Source organism: Larimichthys crocea, chromosome XVII (assembly GCF_000972845.2).
Source record: "Larimichthys crocea isolate SSNF chromosome XVII, L_crocea_2.0, whole genome shotgun sequence".
NCBI classification, from domain to species: Eukaryota; Metazoa; Chordata; class Actinopteri; family Sciaenidae; genus Larimichthys; species Larimichthys crocea.
In genome coordinates this window covers 21,799,152-21,817,828 of record NC_040027.1, presented here as the reverse complement: position 1 = coordinate 21,817,828, position 18,677 = coordinate 21,799,152, and the positions used below count along the sequence as shown (strand labels likewise).

General features: G+C 39.1%; 2 protein-coding genes across 10 annotated transcripts in view; one reads left to right on the top strand and one right to left on the bottom strand.

The window, feature by feature from the left end:
- ttll7 (tubulin tyrosine ligase-like family, member 7) overlaps positions 1-4,272 on the bottom strand; it is a 68,200-nt gene extending 63,928 nt beyond the window's left edge. For 2 of the 6 annotated variants that reach the window (XM_027290150.1, XM_027290151.1), the window contains exon 1: positions 3,999-4,272. The gene's annotated coding sequence lies outside the window, so the exon portion shown is untranslated. Of the gene's footprint in view, positions 1-2,999; positions 3,127-3,998 lie in introns of all 6 variants that reach the window. The other 4 variants (XM_010729308.3, XM_019258956.2, XM_027290152.1 and 1 more) reach the window with 3 other exon arrangements.
- Positions 4,273-7,310: 3,038 nt separating this feature from the next.
- Positions 7,311-18,458, top strand: prkacba (protein kinase, cAMP-dependent, catalytic, beta a). 4 transcript variants are annotated; one of them, XM_019258921.2, is made up of 11 exons: positions 7,311-7,626; positions 10,304-10,312; positions 11,065-11,126; positions 11,479-11,607; positions 12,755-12,853; positions 13,130-13,212; positions 13,384-13,510; positions 13,788-13,883; positions 14,083-14,205; positions 14,353-14,517; positions 15,203-18,458. In XM_019258921.2, the coding sequence occupies exons 1-11, from the start codon at positions 7,581-7,583 to the stop codon at positions 15,326-15,328; spliced, it is 1,065 nt and encodes a 354-aa protein (XP_019114466.1). In that variant the 5' UTR covers positions 7,311-7,580; the 3' UTR covers positions 15,329-18,458. The 4 variants fall into 4 exon arrangements, with proteins under 4 accessions (XP_019114466.1, XP_019114467.1, XP_027145770.1 ...); XM_019258922.2 differs by lacking the exon at positions 10,304-10,312; XM_019258920.2 differs by lacking the exons at positions 7,311-7,626; positions 10,304-10,312 and adding an exon at positions 8,212-9,295.
- Positions 18,459-18,677: the final 219 nt, after the last annotated feature.

Below are 18,677 nucleotides of genomic sequence, written 5' to 3'. Positions count from 1 at the left end.
GGGAGGAGGGGGGCGGGGTAACAACAAAGAGTCAGAGTGATAAAGTGAGGCAAGTCGTGGTGATGACAAGCTGCCCCTGCCTCTCAGCGGTGTACAGGTTCTCTGTACAAGAGCCAGGGAACACTGTCTGTGTAGGAGCACTGGGCTTTGGTGTCATGTAAACCCTCAGGAGCAAGGGGTGATCTGACAGGCACGCATGATTAAACACCTACAAACACACAATACATGAACACAACAACACAAGTGATCCCTAAAAAAAATAAACACAATCACCAAACAAGGGCTGTGATTATTCTGCACAGAATTGCAGGAATATTAATGCTTTTTTTGTGTTTTATCAACACTTGAATATCACCATAGTAACTGTTTTTAGCTTGAGTACATGTTCTAGATTACACAGACTGTTTCATGTTCTTCATGCTATTTATCTCAATAACAACAATTATTAATGGTGTTAACCACCTTTGTTTTATATCTAGGGTTTGAAAGTGCTAATATTTTTGCATCAAACTTGGACTCCAAACGTTTCTGTCACATTACCGTGATAAATGAAAAAGATACAGAATCTCAGTTCAGTTTTCAAACATTTAATAATGTGATTGCATTTCTTTCCTTGTGCCGCTCAGACTGAAACGTCAACACAGATTTCTATCTGGGGCTTGTTTGGCCGACTACCATATAAGGTCGCAGTTGAGCCACTTATCGCACTGATGGATGACCCAGCAAAAAGAGGCTCTGTCGTGTTTTGCTCATTTGTCTTATTTGTGGTCATCAACCACAAGACGGCCTGGTTTCGCTCGCGTTCATGTGACAGGAGTGGGATTTCAATGTAAACAGACATCAGATTAGAGTAACTGTTATCACTGACTGATTGAGGTCAGTGACCACACGTCATTACACGCCTATCGCTTAAGCGTTTTTAAAGATTTCCTGTCTGATAAGATGGAAAAGATACAATTCATGAATAGAGACATGCGAGGTATGATTTTTACTTATTTATTACTCTATAATATAGTATATTGTATTACACTGAAGCATCTGCGAGCTGCTGTCCTTGGGTGTTTCATTTTTTATCCCTCTTTGCGGTTTCTATCAACCTTCTGGTAACCTTATGTAAGATTGTCGGGAATACATCATGAGAACATCCACAAAACGAGGTTCAGACTTTGTAAGCGCTTCTTGATGACATATTCTACCACAGGCATCATCACAATTAATCCTTCAGTGAAGTATTAACGACAAATTCTTAACTAAATCCCTTTTCCGCTAAGTATCTACTGTTAATCCTCTGATGCAATGACGCTTTTTCTCCAACAGAGTGAGCCAGAGGGCCGTCACATCACATCACAGCAGAGCAGAGAAGAGAGGAGTGGAGGTGAATGGGCAGAGCGCCTATGGATGCTGAGCTCATGCACTTCCCCGCTGCAAAGAACACAGAAAGGCTTCATTGTAGAGAGTCAGCTCTTCATGCTGCTCAGCTGCATCACTCTCTGTTTCACGGGCTCTAACTGCATGACAAATGCATGTCTGTCTTTCGGGGCATTGTTATGCAGAATTTCCCTTGTTATCAAGCCAAAGTTGTTAGTTAATGTGCGTGTCACGTTACTGTACATCATGTCTCAGGAACATTTAGTTTGTCTGCAGTATTTAGTCTACATCAAAAACATAAAGAGCTTCTAGTTCAAAACTAACAAGAAATCCATCTTAACACAGATATTATCCCGCTGTCATAAGGCAATGACACTTCAAAAATACGGCACCCCCCTTTTATATCAAAAGCAAAAATCTAAGAAGACAGAGCTCATAGCTTCACAAGAAGCGTGCTCAAAAGGAAAACCTGAACCAAAGCAGCTGACTGTTTATTCATGACAAACAGTGTCACACCTATTGCACAAGCCACTCCAACATCCAGCGGTACGTCCCTGAGGGATTCTTTTTTATGTTCTCCCTGCCTTACATGAAACTACAGCTTTGAAAGCAGTCGTCAAATACAGAATCAATAGACAGGCTCGGGGAATCACCACTTAGCCTCATTTTGTGCTGAAGGCGCAGGATTTCTTTTCTGTACATGCAGCATGCCTCTGTGTCGCCTTTACAGCGGTGCCAGTACCTCGGGGTGTGTATACCCATTTAAAAGGGGAGAGACACTGGCTAAGAATGGAAACATGTTGTACTACTACACATCTTTGACTGAAAAGCAGCTAGAATTTTCAAGTAGATAAGTCGTATAAATAATATAAACTTTTAACTACAAATTTTCTTTTGTACATCTTCAAGGTCTAAATAAAAATAGAGTATACTTGCAAGATCTCTTTTCTAAAAAAACTCTTTCTACTTCCCTCATTATCTATTTGGCCACTACCACAACATTATCCCCCCCAAGGAAAAACGATAGCTGAGTTTGCGGACTACTCTTACAGGAAAGTAGCTGGTTTAGAATTGCCAGCAGATCTAAAATTAGCTCGAACCAGTGACCCAACTCTGGCTTCGTGCCTTCTTCCAGATATGAGGAGGAACAAGTGTGGGAGCTATCTGCCCACGGGGTACTGAAATACACCAACAAACAGCAGAGCAAACAGAGTGTTAAGCTTAAGTTTATGAGCGAGAATCGGCAGAAATGCAAGCAGACTGGTCGGATGTTAAAATTCATACACACAGCTTTAGAAATGATATTTTACATCTACAACCTTTATTTTCAAATAACCTATGGTTGATATAATGTGTATTTAAGTGTTTGCGCATGGTACGGTGTATCATCAAGACGTAAAGGGTTCGAGTTAATCAAACGCTTTTGTTTGAAATCTCACCTAATCCTGTCTGTTTGTTGCCAGATAAGACTGAGTTGTCTACAATGAGAAATCTAAGACAGCGAGAGAGCTCAAAGACATTAGAGGTTAATTTACGGGTACGCTATTTGATCACAAAACAGACATGCAATTTGTAAAACGTAAACCGGTTTATCAGTGTAGAAGTCTAGTGTTTGAAGTGAACAAACTTACCTGTATTTACAGCGTTCCCTCACTTTAAAAGGTGTCAAATAGCAACCGAGCCTAATCACTTGAATATTGTAGGCACTGCAGCGAATATCCTATATTAATCCAAAGCTTTCAGGACGCCAACTGTGGACTGAAAATAAAAAAGATTACAGATATCATATCCGTCTTAATAGCCTTATCCCTGGGATATGTCCAGAAGGCAGGATGCCATCCAGAACTCATATGTTATGCTGTTATTATTATGTAATCCATCTGCTCCATGGTCATCTCCAGTGTGATCTATCAGCATGTGGTCTCTAAGTGGCACACTGGAAACAGACAAACAGATCACACTGAATCAGATGACTTGATCCAAACATCCACAGCCCCTCATGTTCAGGCTCTGAGCATCAAACGTCAGCATTAGCTTTGCATGCCACGACAGATTTCTTGAGAGTGTAACTCGCAAAGCTAGCCTGAGCTAAGATGCTATGCTGCTATGCCTGTCACAGCATAGCAGTCAATATGGTATCTTCCAGATTACTGGAAGGATAGCAGGCCATCCCCCTTTTTATACAGATCGTGTCAGCATTGCAGGATTAACACAAACTGGATTTTTCTTAAATCTCACATGTAATATCTTGGATTTTTTTTTCTTTTTCCTCCGGGAAATTAAATGTGACAAAGCCCACAGCAGGTGTATTATTGCCATGTATTAGTCGCTAGCAGGCAGTGGCTAACATTAGGCTGCTATAGGTCAGGTGGATTGATCAAACAGGGGGAAACAAATCTGGCAACGTTGCTGTTCAGTTAATAAAATCTACCGTTACATGAACGTTTAACTGCCAGCGAAACGAGGCCGTTTTTTTTTTAGTTTTTTTTAGTGGTTTTAAAAATGAAATAACACCTCAATAAAATGCCGCCTGATGATTCACAGGAAACACAATGACCCTGGGCTACTCCACGCTTAGCTTAGCCGCACTGACTAGCTAAAGGATGGAGAAGTAAGCCCGAGAACGTTACCTTATTCATCCCGGGCACTGGCAGCTCTTTTGCGGGTTTCATCCGGACGACACAGCCGCCGTTACTAATGGAGACAACTAGGAGGGGAGGGGGTGTCCCTATTAAAAAAATATTTAAAAAAAAAGAAACCGTCCAGATTATTTTCGAGATTATACCAGTGTTTATGGTGTGTAATGGCATTACTACTAAAGGCTGGCGTTGGTTGACACACACACATAAAATCAGTTTCTTGTTAGACCTCTTGTGTGCTATGAGTGCTGGAGCGAGTCCATGGGCGAAACCATTCTCTGTGAGAGAGAGGGGGGGGGACCAGAAAGAACGCTGAAGTTTGCATTCTCAATCTGGTAGCAATGTGGCGTTTAATGTACTGCTGGGTGTAGGTATTAAGTCAACGAATGTCATAATTAACTCTTAAGTAGTTGTGAGTGAAATTAAAAGTCTTACCGCCGCTACGGGTTACCTTTGGTACACCCTTCAAGGGCGGTTGTTTAACGTAGGTTTACGGCGCGGCTCTTCCTCCGCGACGCGCTGATACAAACACACGGAGGCTACCTAGCAACTGTGTCGCTGACCATGGTGCTTAAAAAAACAACCCCTGCCGATTTATGGATGCGACCCCCCCGTCAGAGGTCATTAATGTGCCAGTCTCTCCTTGTCACCTATTACTCATTGTAATCATTTATAAATATCTTGATCACTATGATATTTGTTTTCATTTTTTTGCCCACCTTTAATAACTGATTCAATTATCAGCCATTCATTCTGATTTATTTCAACACCTGCCTGGCTAACAGGCACGCCATGAATATGATTGGCTTTTGATGCAAAGTGTTAACCACACACAGCCAGGTGACACAATTCCCCCTCAGGTGTGTCTTTGTTCAAATGATGGATTTTAAAGTGGCACTCGTGATTCTTGCAGGGTGTCTAATTCTGAGGTCAGAGCTCATAGTTGTCTGCAAAGTTAAATAGTTGTTTAACACTGTAGAGCACTTTCCTTACAATATGTTCTCACATAAGAGCAAAAGTGTCAGAAGAAAGAAGCAATGTCAAAAGACTACAAGTGGTCTGCCTTTGTAGCCTGTCCCACCTTTCAACAATCCATTGCCTAACTAATTACTTGATTTAAAAACAGGATTATATGACGTTTAGGGCCAATAGTCGTACTGTAGTTAAAAGACATTTGAATTCTAACTAATAATTAACATTTAAGTCCTGTGAGCCACTACTGTATTGCTTGCAGCCTGGTAGGTGCAACTTCACAATCAATGGTCAAAAGGTATTAAAGCTTTTGTTTTTAATTTTTCATTCATTTAAATGACTTATTGCCAGTTACATATTCAATTCAACTTTGTTCACTCAAATTAGATAAAGTAAGAAGCAGTTGTACCCTAAGCTGAGGTCTCTATTAATGATTTTGTCTGACCATCTCAAGGATTCGCCTAATGGGTGTTTTCATCTCCTCAAATACACCAAAATCCCAACAGTATGTGATCAAAAGTCTGGATGTCTTATTCCAAATACATTTAACTTTAAAGGATAGCATCACTTCCTGTGTCCAGTAGTCTGTAACTGTACTGCCTGCAGCATTTGTGAATATAGAAACCCTCTGCTTGGAAACTTAACGCTTGCAAAATTAAGAATTTAAGGAAGGACTTCATTTTGTGATCTGTTGCATTTGACTGTTTATTTCCTTTGTGGTAGATAATGCAGTATTTTGTTTTTCTAGTCATGAACAAAGTCTATAACTTAATTCGTGCTGGATATATGGATTGCTACACATTTTGTGTCTACCATGTAGCATTAGAGCCTAGTTAAATCTGCTCTGCATGCATCTTTTTCACTGATAGTCTTAAAGGTGACATCTAGGTATAGTTGTCTATTGCAGCCCGCTCGCCTCATTCTCTCCTTCCTAGTGTGAAAGAAAAAATATGGTGGCTGCAAATCAAAACACAAAAGGTCATATCAGTGTTTAGTTTGTTTTTTCTGGGATACTGTAGAAACATGGCAGTTCGAAATGGCAGACTCAGTGGAAGAGGACCTGCAGCAATAAGAAGCTCATTCTCAGGTAACAAAAACATAATGATTCTTGATTTTAGGTTATTATACACTAATAAAAACAGAATAATGTGTGTTATATGTTACATTTCTACCATGTTCACTTAATAAAGCCACCTAAATCTCACACACTGAACTTTAACACTTAATAAAGCCACCTAAATCTCACACACTGAACTTTAAAGGCCCTTAAATGTGCTCTCAGATCACAACTTCCCCTGTACCATTTTGCCCTAAGTTATGTATTTTAGGCATTTATCCAGATGACTGTACTTTATCCTGTAAGGAAAGAAAAATGGATGACCTCTGTTTACTACAGGCCAAACGCTGTATTGCATTGTGTTGGAAGAATGTTGGTTGCCCCTCTTTTAACCACTGGTTAAATAACTTAACATCGAGTTAGGCTCTTGAGAAACTGACCTATATTGTTAAAAAGAGGGCTTCTGAATTTTATAACATTTGGAAGTTATTTCTGGGACTGTTGAAGAATGGAGATATGGAGGAGGCAGTGGAAGAATAAAATAAGGAAAATATCTAATCTGTTGTTGGGAATGGACATTGTGACCTAAAACTCAGTGCACAGTAACTTGCTGACAAATTAGTGTAGTCTATTTATTTATGTTATTCATTTATTTATTTTTTATTTTTGTTGTTTATATACTGTCTGCATTTATTTCATTGCTTATTTGTCTTTGTCCTTTTCAGTATTTTTAATGTTTGTGTTATGGTTTTCAGTGCTGCCAAGTGTTTGGGATGTTTGAGATGTTGTAACTCAAAAAAACAATAAATATGTGTTAAAAAAAATGTGATGTTAATCTATGGGAAATAGATTAACATCACATTTTTTTATGAATGATGATGATTTCCCTAATCTGTGGCTCCTTTTTTCCCCTGTTAAAGGGTTTTTTGTGGGCAAGTTTTTCCTCAATCGAATCGAGGGTCTAAGGACAGAGGGTGTCACTCCCTGTACAGATTGTAAAGCACTCAGAGGCAAATGTACTTTGTGACTTATATACAAATAAAATCTGATTTGATTTGATGAGTATTCAGGATGGATTGGTCATCATAATTTAATGGGTGACATGGGTGATAGCTGGACAATGATAGAGCCCTGTAGCAAACATCTTTCACCTATCAAACAAAAGTGTCTCGGTTTTCCGACTGGCACTGGAACGCACCATTTCACCCATCATCCAGCCTTCTCCGTGGGTATTCCCACATCCCACACGACATGAACGCAGCACAAAACGACAGCAGGCAGAGGTGAAAAGTCTGGATCATGTTTTCATTCCAGCGGAGGTCCACTTGAACGACAAAAGGAGGACATTAAAGATCAACAGGGGCGGTTCGTCAGGGCACGTCGAGGTTCTCTGTCCACCACGAGACCAGACATTGATGTTGTTGTTAGCCGAGCAGCTAGCACGAGCTGAAAAATTAGTTAGCTTAGCTAACGGAGGACCCTGTTAGCTAGCCGCCACCATCATCGCTCCCTAAGCCAGCTGTGCATCGCCCTGTCTTCCTACGATGGGAAACGCAGCGACTGCCAAGAAAGGCAACGAGCAAGAAAGCGGTGAGTGCCTGGAAACAAACAAAAACAAACAAACAAACAGCTAGTGTGTGTTAGCCATCTGTCGTTTCGTGTGGTGTGAGCTTGCTCATCGTGAAGTCGGTGCAGCCTTTAGCAGTGTGTTGTCCAGGGTTAGCAGACAAGCACAGGGGGCTGCAGAGAAGAAGAGAGAACCATCTTTGGTAGGGGCAGTTTACAAGGTGTGTTAGCTCCCTCGCTGTGATTTATGTTTGCTTATCTCTCCCTATGGAAACAAGTGTCACAGATGATGCAGCTGGCTAATTGTTGCAGTGAGAGGTCCCTCACCTTCCTGTTGAAGGTTTCTCACACGCAAAAGGAAAAAACACCCTTGACACAATGAAATTAATTTTTTTTTTACCCCACCTCACTCACTGTAATGTTATCAGGGCACCGTGTTTCATTCCCCAAAGAGCTAATATCAGCTGCAAAAGGAGCCAGATAACATCAGCAAACAGTGAAGCTGCAGCACAAGGCCTAGTGACTGCTCACAACAGGTACCTGATAATGACTGACACACAAGTTGACCAGCTTGATGTGGGTAAACCAGACTAATGGTTGTTTTTTTTTTAGCAACAACAACTTATGTTTCTGTCTAGCCTGGTACGGTCAACAAATTGACTGTAAATCATAAATGTTATGCCTCGATCGCTGCTTTCTTACAGTGACATTAACCTGTGGCGTTGATGCTATAACATCACCAGTCAAATTACACCTGTTGAATAGCCCAATTTTTTTTTTTGTCATCAAGTGCTTCCATCAGTCAGCTTTAAATCCGTAGGACCAAGGGTGCATTTGTCAGTAATGACCGAGGTAATCCACTAAACTGTACCTATGCCTAGCAGTCTGTCTGGAGAGTACTGATCTTGACCTTCTTTCGGATTGGCAGTAGTCCATACAGTCTTGCCACCTGTAGTTTCTGCAGGGAGGGGGGTGAGGGTTGTGTATAATAACACGGCGATACACTCATTTAGATCTCTGTTTATATTTTAGGTTTTCCCGAACACCGAAACAAACCCACATTTCTGGTACGCCATGTTAGCATGAGGGTCAGTCCCTAAGGGTGACTTTAAAAGCAAAGAGGAAAGCTCCTTGGTAGAACTGCATTGTTTAACTTTAACCACCAGAGAGCACGATAACCTGCAGATAACTTCAGTCAGAGTGGGTGGTGCCGGTATTTCCTTATCAGTGCTCTGAATGCATGACAGCTGTGCAATGTTTAGCACATAATGTTATAAGGGTTGTTCTATATGTGTGCTCTGCTATACGGTGTATGCCTTTTTTATCACAGGGGACCGATAAGTTGTCAAATGATACCGCACGGAAAAAGCAGACATGCAGTTGGCCACTGAAACTGAAGCGGAGTACTTGAACAGGAAGCTCAACTTTATGTGGTTAGCCAAGCATCGCAGTACACTTGGATGCATACAGGAAGCTAGTGTCACTCATTGGTCTTCTGTCTGAAAACGGTTTACTTTGCGTGCGAGTCTGTACACTCAACACATCAAGAATTTTCGTCTCAAAATGGCCCAGGGAAAGGATCAATCCTTCGCCAGCCGCTTTTTCAAATATCGTAAGAATAGCCAAGAGCCGAAAAAACAAGAGAGTGAGGTGCCTCGTATCTCTGAGTTCACCATCATGTGGGATAAGTTGAGTAAGTGTGGTGTTTTTGCTTCTTTAAACTTGAAAAATGTCAACCACCCTCTGCAGCTCTGAGCGGGATGAGTCTCAGCTTGCATTTGTAGCTTGTTGTTCGAAGCTTATGAAATAAAACAAGTGGTGTACTTAATTTTCTTTCAAGTTGGAATATGTCTTCTCTTTTTTTTCTTTTTTTTCACGTAGCCTACATTGTTGTTCAGTTTGTCATCATTAGTTTGCCAGGTCTTAAAACTTTAAGCAGCGGCCTGGTTTCATAACCTTGATTGTTTAGAGTTTCTCCTTACCTTCCTCCGTCAGGTTCACAGTTGCTTGTATATGCACACATTCTTGATCCACTGGAGACATCAGTAAAAGGAGCTTCAGCATAACGCTTTGTGGAACAGGCCATTTGTGGTGCTTCAAGTTGCTTACGCCATCTTAATACCTCTGTCCTGTCATTTTTGTGTACCGTTTTGCAAGTATGAAATGTATTTTTATGTGTGCGCTTTTAACAATGTCTTTTCAATCACTGTTGTGTTTATGTTCTTTGTGATGGATGTTTGTAGTTTAGCATCACCAATACTGGTAAGAAAAGAAAGTAGGGTCTAAATGTTGAAGACTACATACTGCGCAGAATCAAACCACTATGACAGAAACATCAAATTACTACTTCATTTGAAAGAACTAACAAAATATTTCTTTTGAATGAAGATGCTTTTTATATAAATATATAAAAAATCCCTTAACTATTGGTTTCAGCTGATTATCAGGTGGAAGAAACCAAAAACAACCAAAACGGTCACATTGTTTCATTGCAGAATAATTAAATGAGATACTTTTAAGTGTCAAGGGATTCCTTATGTTGTCTTCTTCGGTGTCATTTTGTTGTGTGTTGCATTTAATCTACTTGAATCTCAAATGTCCTTGTTTTAAGCACTTCATAAATGTTTCTTCCTCTCTTTCTCTTCTCCATCATTTCCATCCATGTGGGTGAATGTCCCTGCAAAACCTTGGTGAACTGTAGAGACTTTTGGTATGCTCATATTCTCAGTGAGCCATCCTAAGTCACAGAGATAATGTTTATTTAGCATTTTAGGCTGACCAGACTCATGTTATCCTATACCTAAATATTACTAAGATAATTAGGATAGTTTAAGATACAGCTTCTGTACATGTACATAGTAACGCAGTCCTTAAATGCCTGGCATGCTTTTAAATCAGCAAGTGCACAACCAGCTTAGACACTTACCATGACTCTGTGACTTTGGACATCTCATGTCTGCTGTGACTTTCACAATGCACTGTCTTTCTAATGCCTGCACCATAGTCTCAGTTATGTTGTGCATTTTTGTCTTTTCTCTCTCTCTCTCCGTTATTACTGTCTTTCCCCCTTTTACTCCCACCCACTCCTGAAAGGGATGCAGAATAGCTTGTCTTTGAATTGGCCAATCCTGTAAAGTCCACAAGAGCTCTTTGCATCACTTTATTAACGAGAGTTTCCCGCTTAGACGTGTGGTTTTGAGTTGTTGTTGTTTTTAGGAGGTATTTTTGGCTGTTTTGTCTAGTATAGCCCTGCATCCCCCGTGACATTTGCCTGACCTTAGTGCATTTCCCTGAACATGTGAACTGCCTTTGTTTATTTTCCCAAACACGTTAAACTGCTCCAGTTTATTATTTCCCTCAACCTGTTTCCCAACCTTGTGTGAGGACCAAAATAGCAGTTGTGAAATCACACGTTTGTCTCTTCTTCTTTTTCTTTTTTTTTCTTTTTTTTTTTTTTTATAGTGAAAGAGTTCTTAGCTAAAGCCAAAGAAGATTTTTTAAGAAAATGGGAGTGTCCGCCACAGGTAAGCAGTTCTATATTCAGTCTTTTATTTCCCTTTTACACGCTGGATACAACTGTTCTTGCAGGCAAAATGATTCGACATTTTGTGTGATAGTGTCTAGCCACTTCCTGGCTCAGATCTTTTCAACTTGAATGCTAGCTGATTGCGTAATTGTACCACGACAGTAAGTAAGTAAGAGGCATTTATTGTAAAATTATGTCCACCAGCTCATGTGTTTTTACTCCGTGCTACATCGAGACAAAATGTCCTACCAGTGGCATCTGTAAGAGCTGCAATTACACCAAACTTGGAAGCAGAAATGAAGTATCTCAATCATAAATCTGCCATCTCACTCCCACTTGTGTTTCCTCAGAGCACAACGGGCCTGGATGACTTCGATAGGTTCAAGACTCTGGGAACCGGTTCGTTTGGGCGGGTTATGCTCGTCAAGCATAAAGAAACAAACCAGTTCTACGCCATGAAGATCTTGGACAAACAAAAAGTAGGTGTATGCTTACACAGAAAATCCATCTCATAACAACTAGTGTTGCAAATCAGGGTAGTCTATGAAAAGCAAACTCCCACGTGCTTGACAAATGCTGCAAGCGCGCGCTGTGCGTCTCATGGAAGGACAGGAAATGGAACGTTTCCTCTCACGTACTGCCTGCGTGTTATCAGTGAAAGCCTCTGAGGCGCTTCACATGAGAGTTTCGATCTTTAAATACTGTTGTGAGAGTTGGGTTAGTGAGCTGCGCATATAGCAGTCCTTTTGAATTTCACCCCATTGGTTTAAGAGGTAAACCTGTTTTTCTGTTTCCATTACTTTCTATTGCAGCTTGTACAGCCTTTCCTTTTTAGAGCTTACGGCTCCCCACATTGTATGCTGAGCCTTTATTAGATCATCACAGAGGTCTTAAAGGATTATTCTGTGTTTTTTCCTTTTTTATATCCCTCATGCTATTAATCATGTACATTTCCTAAAGCATGGCATGCATTTACAGGTTTATGAATGTGTATTTACTGCCTTGCACCAGCAATTGTTTTACATTTCTATATTTCTGTACAGTATGCAAATACTTAAAGCAGACATTTGAAACTTGCATGAGACACAATAGGTAATTCATCACAGTAACTGTGATGCTCGGGTGTCTTTGTCACTGTGTGGTGATGCTGTTGGATTGAGTTGTCTCTGATATGAGATTGGTAAACCAAAGACTGACCAAAATGTAAGACTTTCCTCTTGTGATGTCCATTTTTTCAGTCTTCTGACTTTAATTTTCTTACAAGAAGGCTGATGGATGAAATGCTTTTGAACACCTGACTTTCAAGTCCTGTATGTCCAAGCTTCCTACTAACCCATGAATGCACCAGACTGGCAGACATGCAAATGATTTGCACTTTCAACCATGCAACAGTATCTCTGACCAAAAAAAACAGAACATGATGTTCACACTGATGGATTATCTTTCTTAAAAAAAGTTTCAACTCTGTACATGTTGATTTTCACACAACACACACTGCAAAGAATCATAGAGAGTCACAGAGTCATAATCAGGCTAAAATATGCAATATGTTTCCATTAAATTTTGTATATAACACACATGCTATGCTTTATATACCCTTAATACTTTTAACGTGCCTTTTTTCAGGTGGTGAAGTTGAAGCAGATAGAACACACACTAAATGAAAAGAGAATACTACAGGCCGTCTCCTTCCCCTTCCTCGTCAGGTTGGAGTACTCTTTCAAGGTACTTGCTGGCTCCCTTGTCTCACCACTGACTACATGGTTACCAGTGTTTTTAAATGTTTTGCCAAGGAATCCTAACTCCAACTTAGCAGACCTTCTGTGTTCATCTCTCATAGTGCTACAGTTGATTTAGTACATCTCAAAATAGTCAGCGACCAACCTCTACAGAAAAGATGACCCCCATAATGTACCTTTATTTAACCCGAAGAGCATATATCGATTAAGATGTGATCAGATGTTATTCCCCTGCTTAAAGGCTTCTTGTTTTGATTAACAGGACAACTCAAACCTCTACATGGTGATGGAGTACGTCCCTGGTGGAGAGATGTTCTCACACCTCAGACGTATTGGAAGGTTCAGGTATAGTACATTTTTATTTTATTTTATTTATGTAAACATCGTTTTTATTTTTACTCACTATGTCCCAGATTAAATATCCTGAAACTGAGTAATTTCCAGGTGGCTACAGAAGAAGAGACTTGTGTTCATATATTGCAGCAATGTCTGACTGTCCACCATGCCTTCTTTCAGTGAAAACCATGCAAGATTTTATGCAGCTCAGATAATACTCACCTTTGAGTACCTTCACTCCTTGGACCTCATCTACAGAGACCTGAAGCCTGAAAACCTGCTCATAGATCAACATGGGTACATCCAGGTACACAATCTCTGTAAAGATTATAACAGGAAGTAAACTCATCACTTGTAACTTGTGAACTGTTAGTGTCCCTTTTGGTAATGCCCAACAAAGAATGTGTGGACCTACTGTGTATGAATAAGAAGGCAGGTAACACACAAAGAAGTCTCACAATAATAGGTTAGATATCAAAGGGAAAAAAGGCAGACGTAGACTTCTGTAAGTGGTTCTGAAATGTTGCACTTGCTCTGACATACGTACGTTTCTTATCTTTATCTCCATTTGTTTTTTTCTTCAGGTCACAGACTTTGGCTTTGCCAAAAGAGTAAAAGGCAGGACCTGGACATTGTGTGGAACTCCTGAGTACCTGGCTCCAGAGATCATCCTCAGCAAGGTGAACCGTTTAAACCCAACACAGCCGACATTAATGTTATTACAGTGGAGTCAGAAAGTAGTATAAGTATAAAACTGACTGACTTTTCTGTATGCCTCAGGCCTTTCTGACTGTCATTACCAAACTGATCCTACTTTTCCAAAGTATCAACATCCTGCCATTGGAAAATAATGTTTTGGTTTTTTTCTGACTCTTCCAGGGCTACAACAAAGCTGTGGACTGGTGGGCGCTTGGAGTCCTTATCTATGAAATGGCTGCCGGTTACCCTCCATTTTTTGCCGATCAGCCTATCCAGATCTACGAAAAGATTGTGTCTGGCAAGGTATGCAGAGAAAGTCACACGCAAAGTCCTCGTGTTTAAATATTGTAATGCCCTGTCATTTCTCTGCTCGTCTTTTTAACCACAACCGTTAACTTGGCATTGTTTCTTCAGTGTCATTGCTCAACATAAACACATTTGCTCCCGCAGGTTCGATTCCCATCTCACTTTAGCTCCGACCTGAAGGATCTGCTGAGAAACCTGCTCCAGGTAGATCTTACCAAGAGATTTGGCAACCTGAAGAATGGTGTGAACGACATAAAAAATCACAAGTGGTTCTCCACAACAGACTGGATTGCCATATATGAGAGAAAGGTACGTATTTATTGTGTTCTGAATCCAGAAACACATTATAGAACATCTATTACTGTTCATCGTTTGGTTCTTGTTCTTCAAAAAGTAAAAAGATAAGCTGTTATTTTTAAAATCTAGTAAAAATATCAACTAATAGACAGCTTCATTTGCCTCACTGTCTTGCTTTCTGAACATGATACAGTTTTTTTTTTTTAATCTTTTATCTGAAGTTGTTTTTATCATGCAATCTTTCAAGGCAATTTGGTCTGCAAATATACAAAACTCCAAAACTTCTGAGATATAATCTTCTAAAAGCTTAATTTACTCTAGAAAGAACTTTTATCAATGCTTTATCAATGAAGGTTTTGCCAGTGAAATAATGTGTGAACTGGTAAAAAAAAGATGATCAGAAAAACTAATATATTTACCACTGTTTGTTCATAAATTGGTTTTAGGTGACTAACACATTCTCTGTTAGTGGCCATGATGGATCAGGCAGTGGAAATTATATATTGCTATTTGCATCATGTATTTTCTGATGAATGAATTTTCTGAATGAATTTAACCAAGGGCTGTAGTATTGGAAGAACTGGCTTTAATGATTATAATATAACTTCTTCAATAATAGAATGTAATTTACATAAACGTCACCTCTTGCCTGGCATATTTCATTTTGAAAATGAGTTATTTTCCTCTCTATTCTTAGGTTGAGGCCCCCTTCTTGCCAAAGTGCAGAGGACCAGGAGACACGAGCAACTTTGACGACTACGAAGAGGAAGACATCCACGTCTCACAAACAGAAAAGTGTGCAAAAGAGTTTGCTGACTTCTAGTGAGTGGGCAAGAGTCCCGTCAGGGCTCACATGTTTTGGGATATTTGCACTCTCCTGAGGGTTAAGGTGGAACAGAGGCCGTCACGTGTTCAAAACAAATGCCTCGTTCCTTCATTCCACACAGCTGAATGAGGTCCTTCTTGCCATGATCCTGCGTGCAGTTAGCACTAACCTATACACAGGCACATTATGCAGACACCCCTCGTGCTGCAACACAAAAATACTAGACCACGTTATCATCTTTTGTCTTTTTTCTTTCTTTTTTTTTGTTGTTGTTTTTATGTTTGCCACCTTTTGAATAGCCTCCCTCCTCCTTATTTCAATTCAAAGAATTATTTGAAAAACGACATGAAAACTAATATGCCCATTTTCAAGTGGCACAAAGAGTGATTGATTGTATTAGCTGGTATTGCACATATTGTGATTTAAGCTTTGGGAAAATAGAAGGGATTTATTTTTTTTCTGTTACACGCCTGAGTGTGTTTTTAGGGTTCAGTTTAATATTCATTAATCATGAACACATTATTCATCATTCTGGTGTCCTTAAGACCTAGAACTTTGTGCATATAGAAATATACATATACTGTATGAGACATAAGATTTTCAAACACGTGTTGTTAAAGCATGACCAAAATTCAAAGAAACTGGTCTTTAGTGAAGGAAAATCAACACTGAAGACTTCTTGAAGTTTCTGACGTTTAAGCACTCGGGCATTCGATTCTTGAGGAGATTGATCAACAGTGACAAGTGTTATTATGAAGCAGAAACTTGTCCGTGCTGTATTAACTGATCAGTTGTAGCATTGTGTTATCCATATCTGGTCACAGGACATTTCCTTTTACCTCAGACTAGTTGTGGTATTAAATGAATAGAATGAGATGATCTATTTTTCAGGTACAACTCTGTTTCACAAGTACGTAAGGTAAACTGAAGGGGTTTGAGTATGTCACTCCACACAACAGGTCATCTGTCTTTGGTATGTCAAAAAAATGTATGATTTGCATCGATACGGCAGCAGAAAAGGTCAGTGTGTTTCAGATTTTCTTGACAGTTGTGAGTTGAGCAGTGTTGGTCACGTGGACATATTTTGTCCATTCGGAGTTGCTTTTTGATTTTTTTTTTTTTTTGTTGTTGTTTTTTTTAAATGCTAGTTGTGTTTCAGCAGAGCACTTGGAAGTCATTGTGTAACTGCCATATTTGTTTTTTTTTTTGTTTGTTTGTTTTTTTTTGTTTTTTCATTTTTACTTTTGCATGTTTGTTAAGTTTGTACAGCAATGTCACAACAAGCTAATAGTTCCCTGAAAGTGTTCCCATCTTCTTCTTCCTCTTCTTCTTGTTTTGGTTTGTTTTGTTATCTTTGAAATTGTTTCATAACCTGGAACATTGATGCATTAGATAGGCAATTTTTATCTGAGTGACATATTCCTCTGCATAATCCCATGAAAGCAAAATTTTATCATTAACCATGAAATCATAACAGAAAACTGAAATATCATAACCTTAAAGTATTCATTCATCTTGGTCACTACTTGGTTGAAACATATACTTACCTCAACTATAGCTTGTAGTCTCTTTGCATCATTTTTTTAACCAATTTGTACACTGTGATGGAGCAATATTTGCTCATTCTTCCTTGCAAAGTTGCTCAGGCTGAGTCAGGTCGGTTAGAGAACGTTAACAGACAAAAACGTTGTGGTCTTGTTACAGATTTTTAAAGGGAATAAGGTCAAGAGTCTGACTTTTTTCATTAACCACTCCTGTTAAGTTATTGTCTACACATTTAATATAATTAAAAAATATATAAGTTTAGTTGAAGTTTAAGGGGCACCATTGATTTCTCATGAATTCTGACACATTGCCTGTCCTTGCTGCTGAAATGTAGTCTGCAAACACCTCGCCAGTGTGACAGGTTGCGTGTTTAACAGATGATCATGGGATCTGTTTGTCAAAGATTCGATACCTACAAGGCCAAGGTGTCCACTTGTTGAACTTTCAGATGTCAGAAAAGTCTCCTGCATCTGTGAGGGGGGGGGTTTGTCTCTGCCGTCCACAGGGAGGTCCGAGTTTGAGGTTGTTTCTGCAGGTTGGACACTCAGGGTTGTGGGGATATCAAAGTTTTACATTTCACATCTTGTCGGATACAATAATACATCTGTTGACAGTCTTTCAATATAACATCTGTTGAGTCTTCTGAAGTTTTGATCATTATTTGACATGGTGCTCAAGTGTTTGTAGATGAGAAAAATGCAATTTAATCAAGTTCAACGATCTTAGACAACCAAATGTGAAAAAGCTTTGGGGACTGAATGCTTTTTTTAAAGGTACTGATGTACTGTATATGGATATTGGCTATGCCTGAATTTTATTTTTTATTTTTCTTTCTCATATATTGAGCACATGATGTGATATTTTATTTAGCCCTACTTTCATTTCAAAAGGCACAACTGTTTCGTATGCTATTTTTATTTATATTAGAGATGTCTAATGATAAATTACATTTGAAATGTTTAAACCTGCATAGTTCTTAGTATATATAAGAAGACTCCAACAGTTTTATTCACAGAGGTGTTATAAACAGTGAATATATTGGATTATTTATTTGTGCAACTTTTTTTCATTTTCCCTTATTAAAAAAAAGAAAGAAAAGTTTATAGAAATAAACATATTTACCACAGTTAATACACATTGATGCCTCTCATGCCTATTTAAAGTTGTAGCCTTTTAATCTAATTTATTTTTCCCTTGTTTTTCTTTACTGAAGAAATTAACTTAATAAAAGTGGATCAAATATTAATTTCCCAGTTTGAAGGGGTGACCAGAATGTAATTGCAGAATCAATGACTTTTTATTATTATTATTATTTGGACAGACTTTGAAAACTACACCTGGGAATTCAGCATGTTTCAATCCAAACTGCCTGTGTGTAAATCTTCCCAGAAAGTGTGTAGGAAATCCACAGCTCTTCTTATGTGTCATTTATCCCTTTCTTCCCATGTGTGTAATAATGTTTGTCATATTTGATGTTAAATGATGGCACTTTTTCTCCCCCCCTGAGCCACCTCACACTCCTGACTGAAGGAAATCAAAGTTTATGAGTTCTTTGTAGCTAGTCACACATGCCAGTATGGGATCAATAATCTGAAATGTGTCTGTATTTAGTTTGTGGGATATTTTGCACATCATTTAGAAGGCTGACACGTTTTGTTTGTTTTGTTTTTTTCCCACCCATATTTACTTGTGTTTGCAAGGGAAATATACTTTGCTGTAGCAGATTTTATGTAACAAAAGGATATGTCACTATAATAAATTCTTTTTATTAAAAACTATAATTGTCGGTGTCCAGTGTGAT

Excerpts from the sequence above, each read along its gene's own strand:
- prkacba (XM_019258920.2), top strand. The coding sequence starts at position 9,166 with ATGGCCCAGGGAAAGGATCAATCCTTCGCCAGCCGCTTTTTCAAATAT. Across the intron at positions 13,884-14,082 it reads CAGAGATCATCCTCAGCAAG|GGCTACAACAAAGCTGTGGA; the intron begins GTGAACCGTTTA and ends TGACTCTTCCAG. Across the intron at positions 14,518-15,202 it reads TTGCCATATATGAGAGAAAG|GTTGAGGCCCCCTTCTTGCC; the intron begins GTACGTATTTAT and ends CTCTATTCTTAG.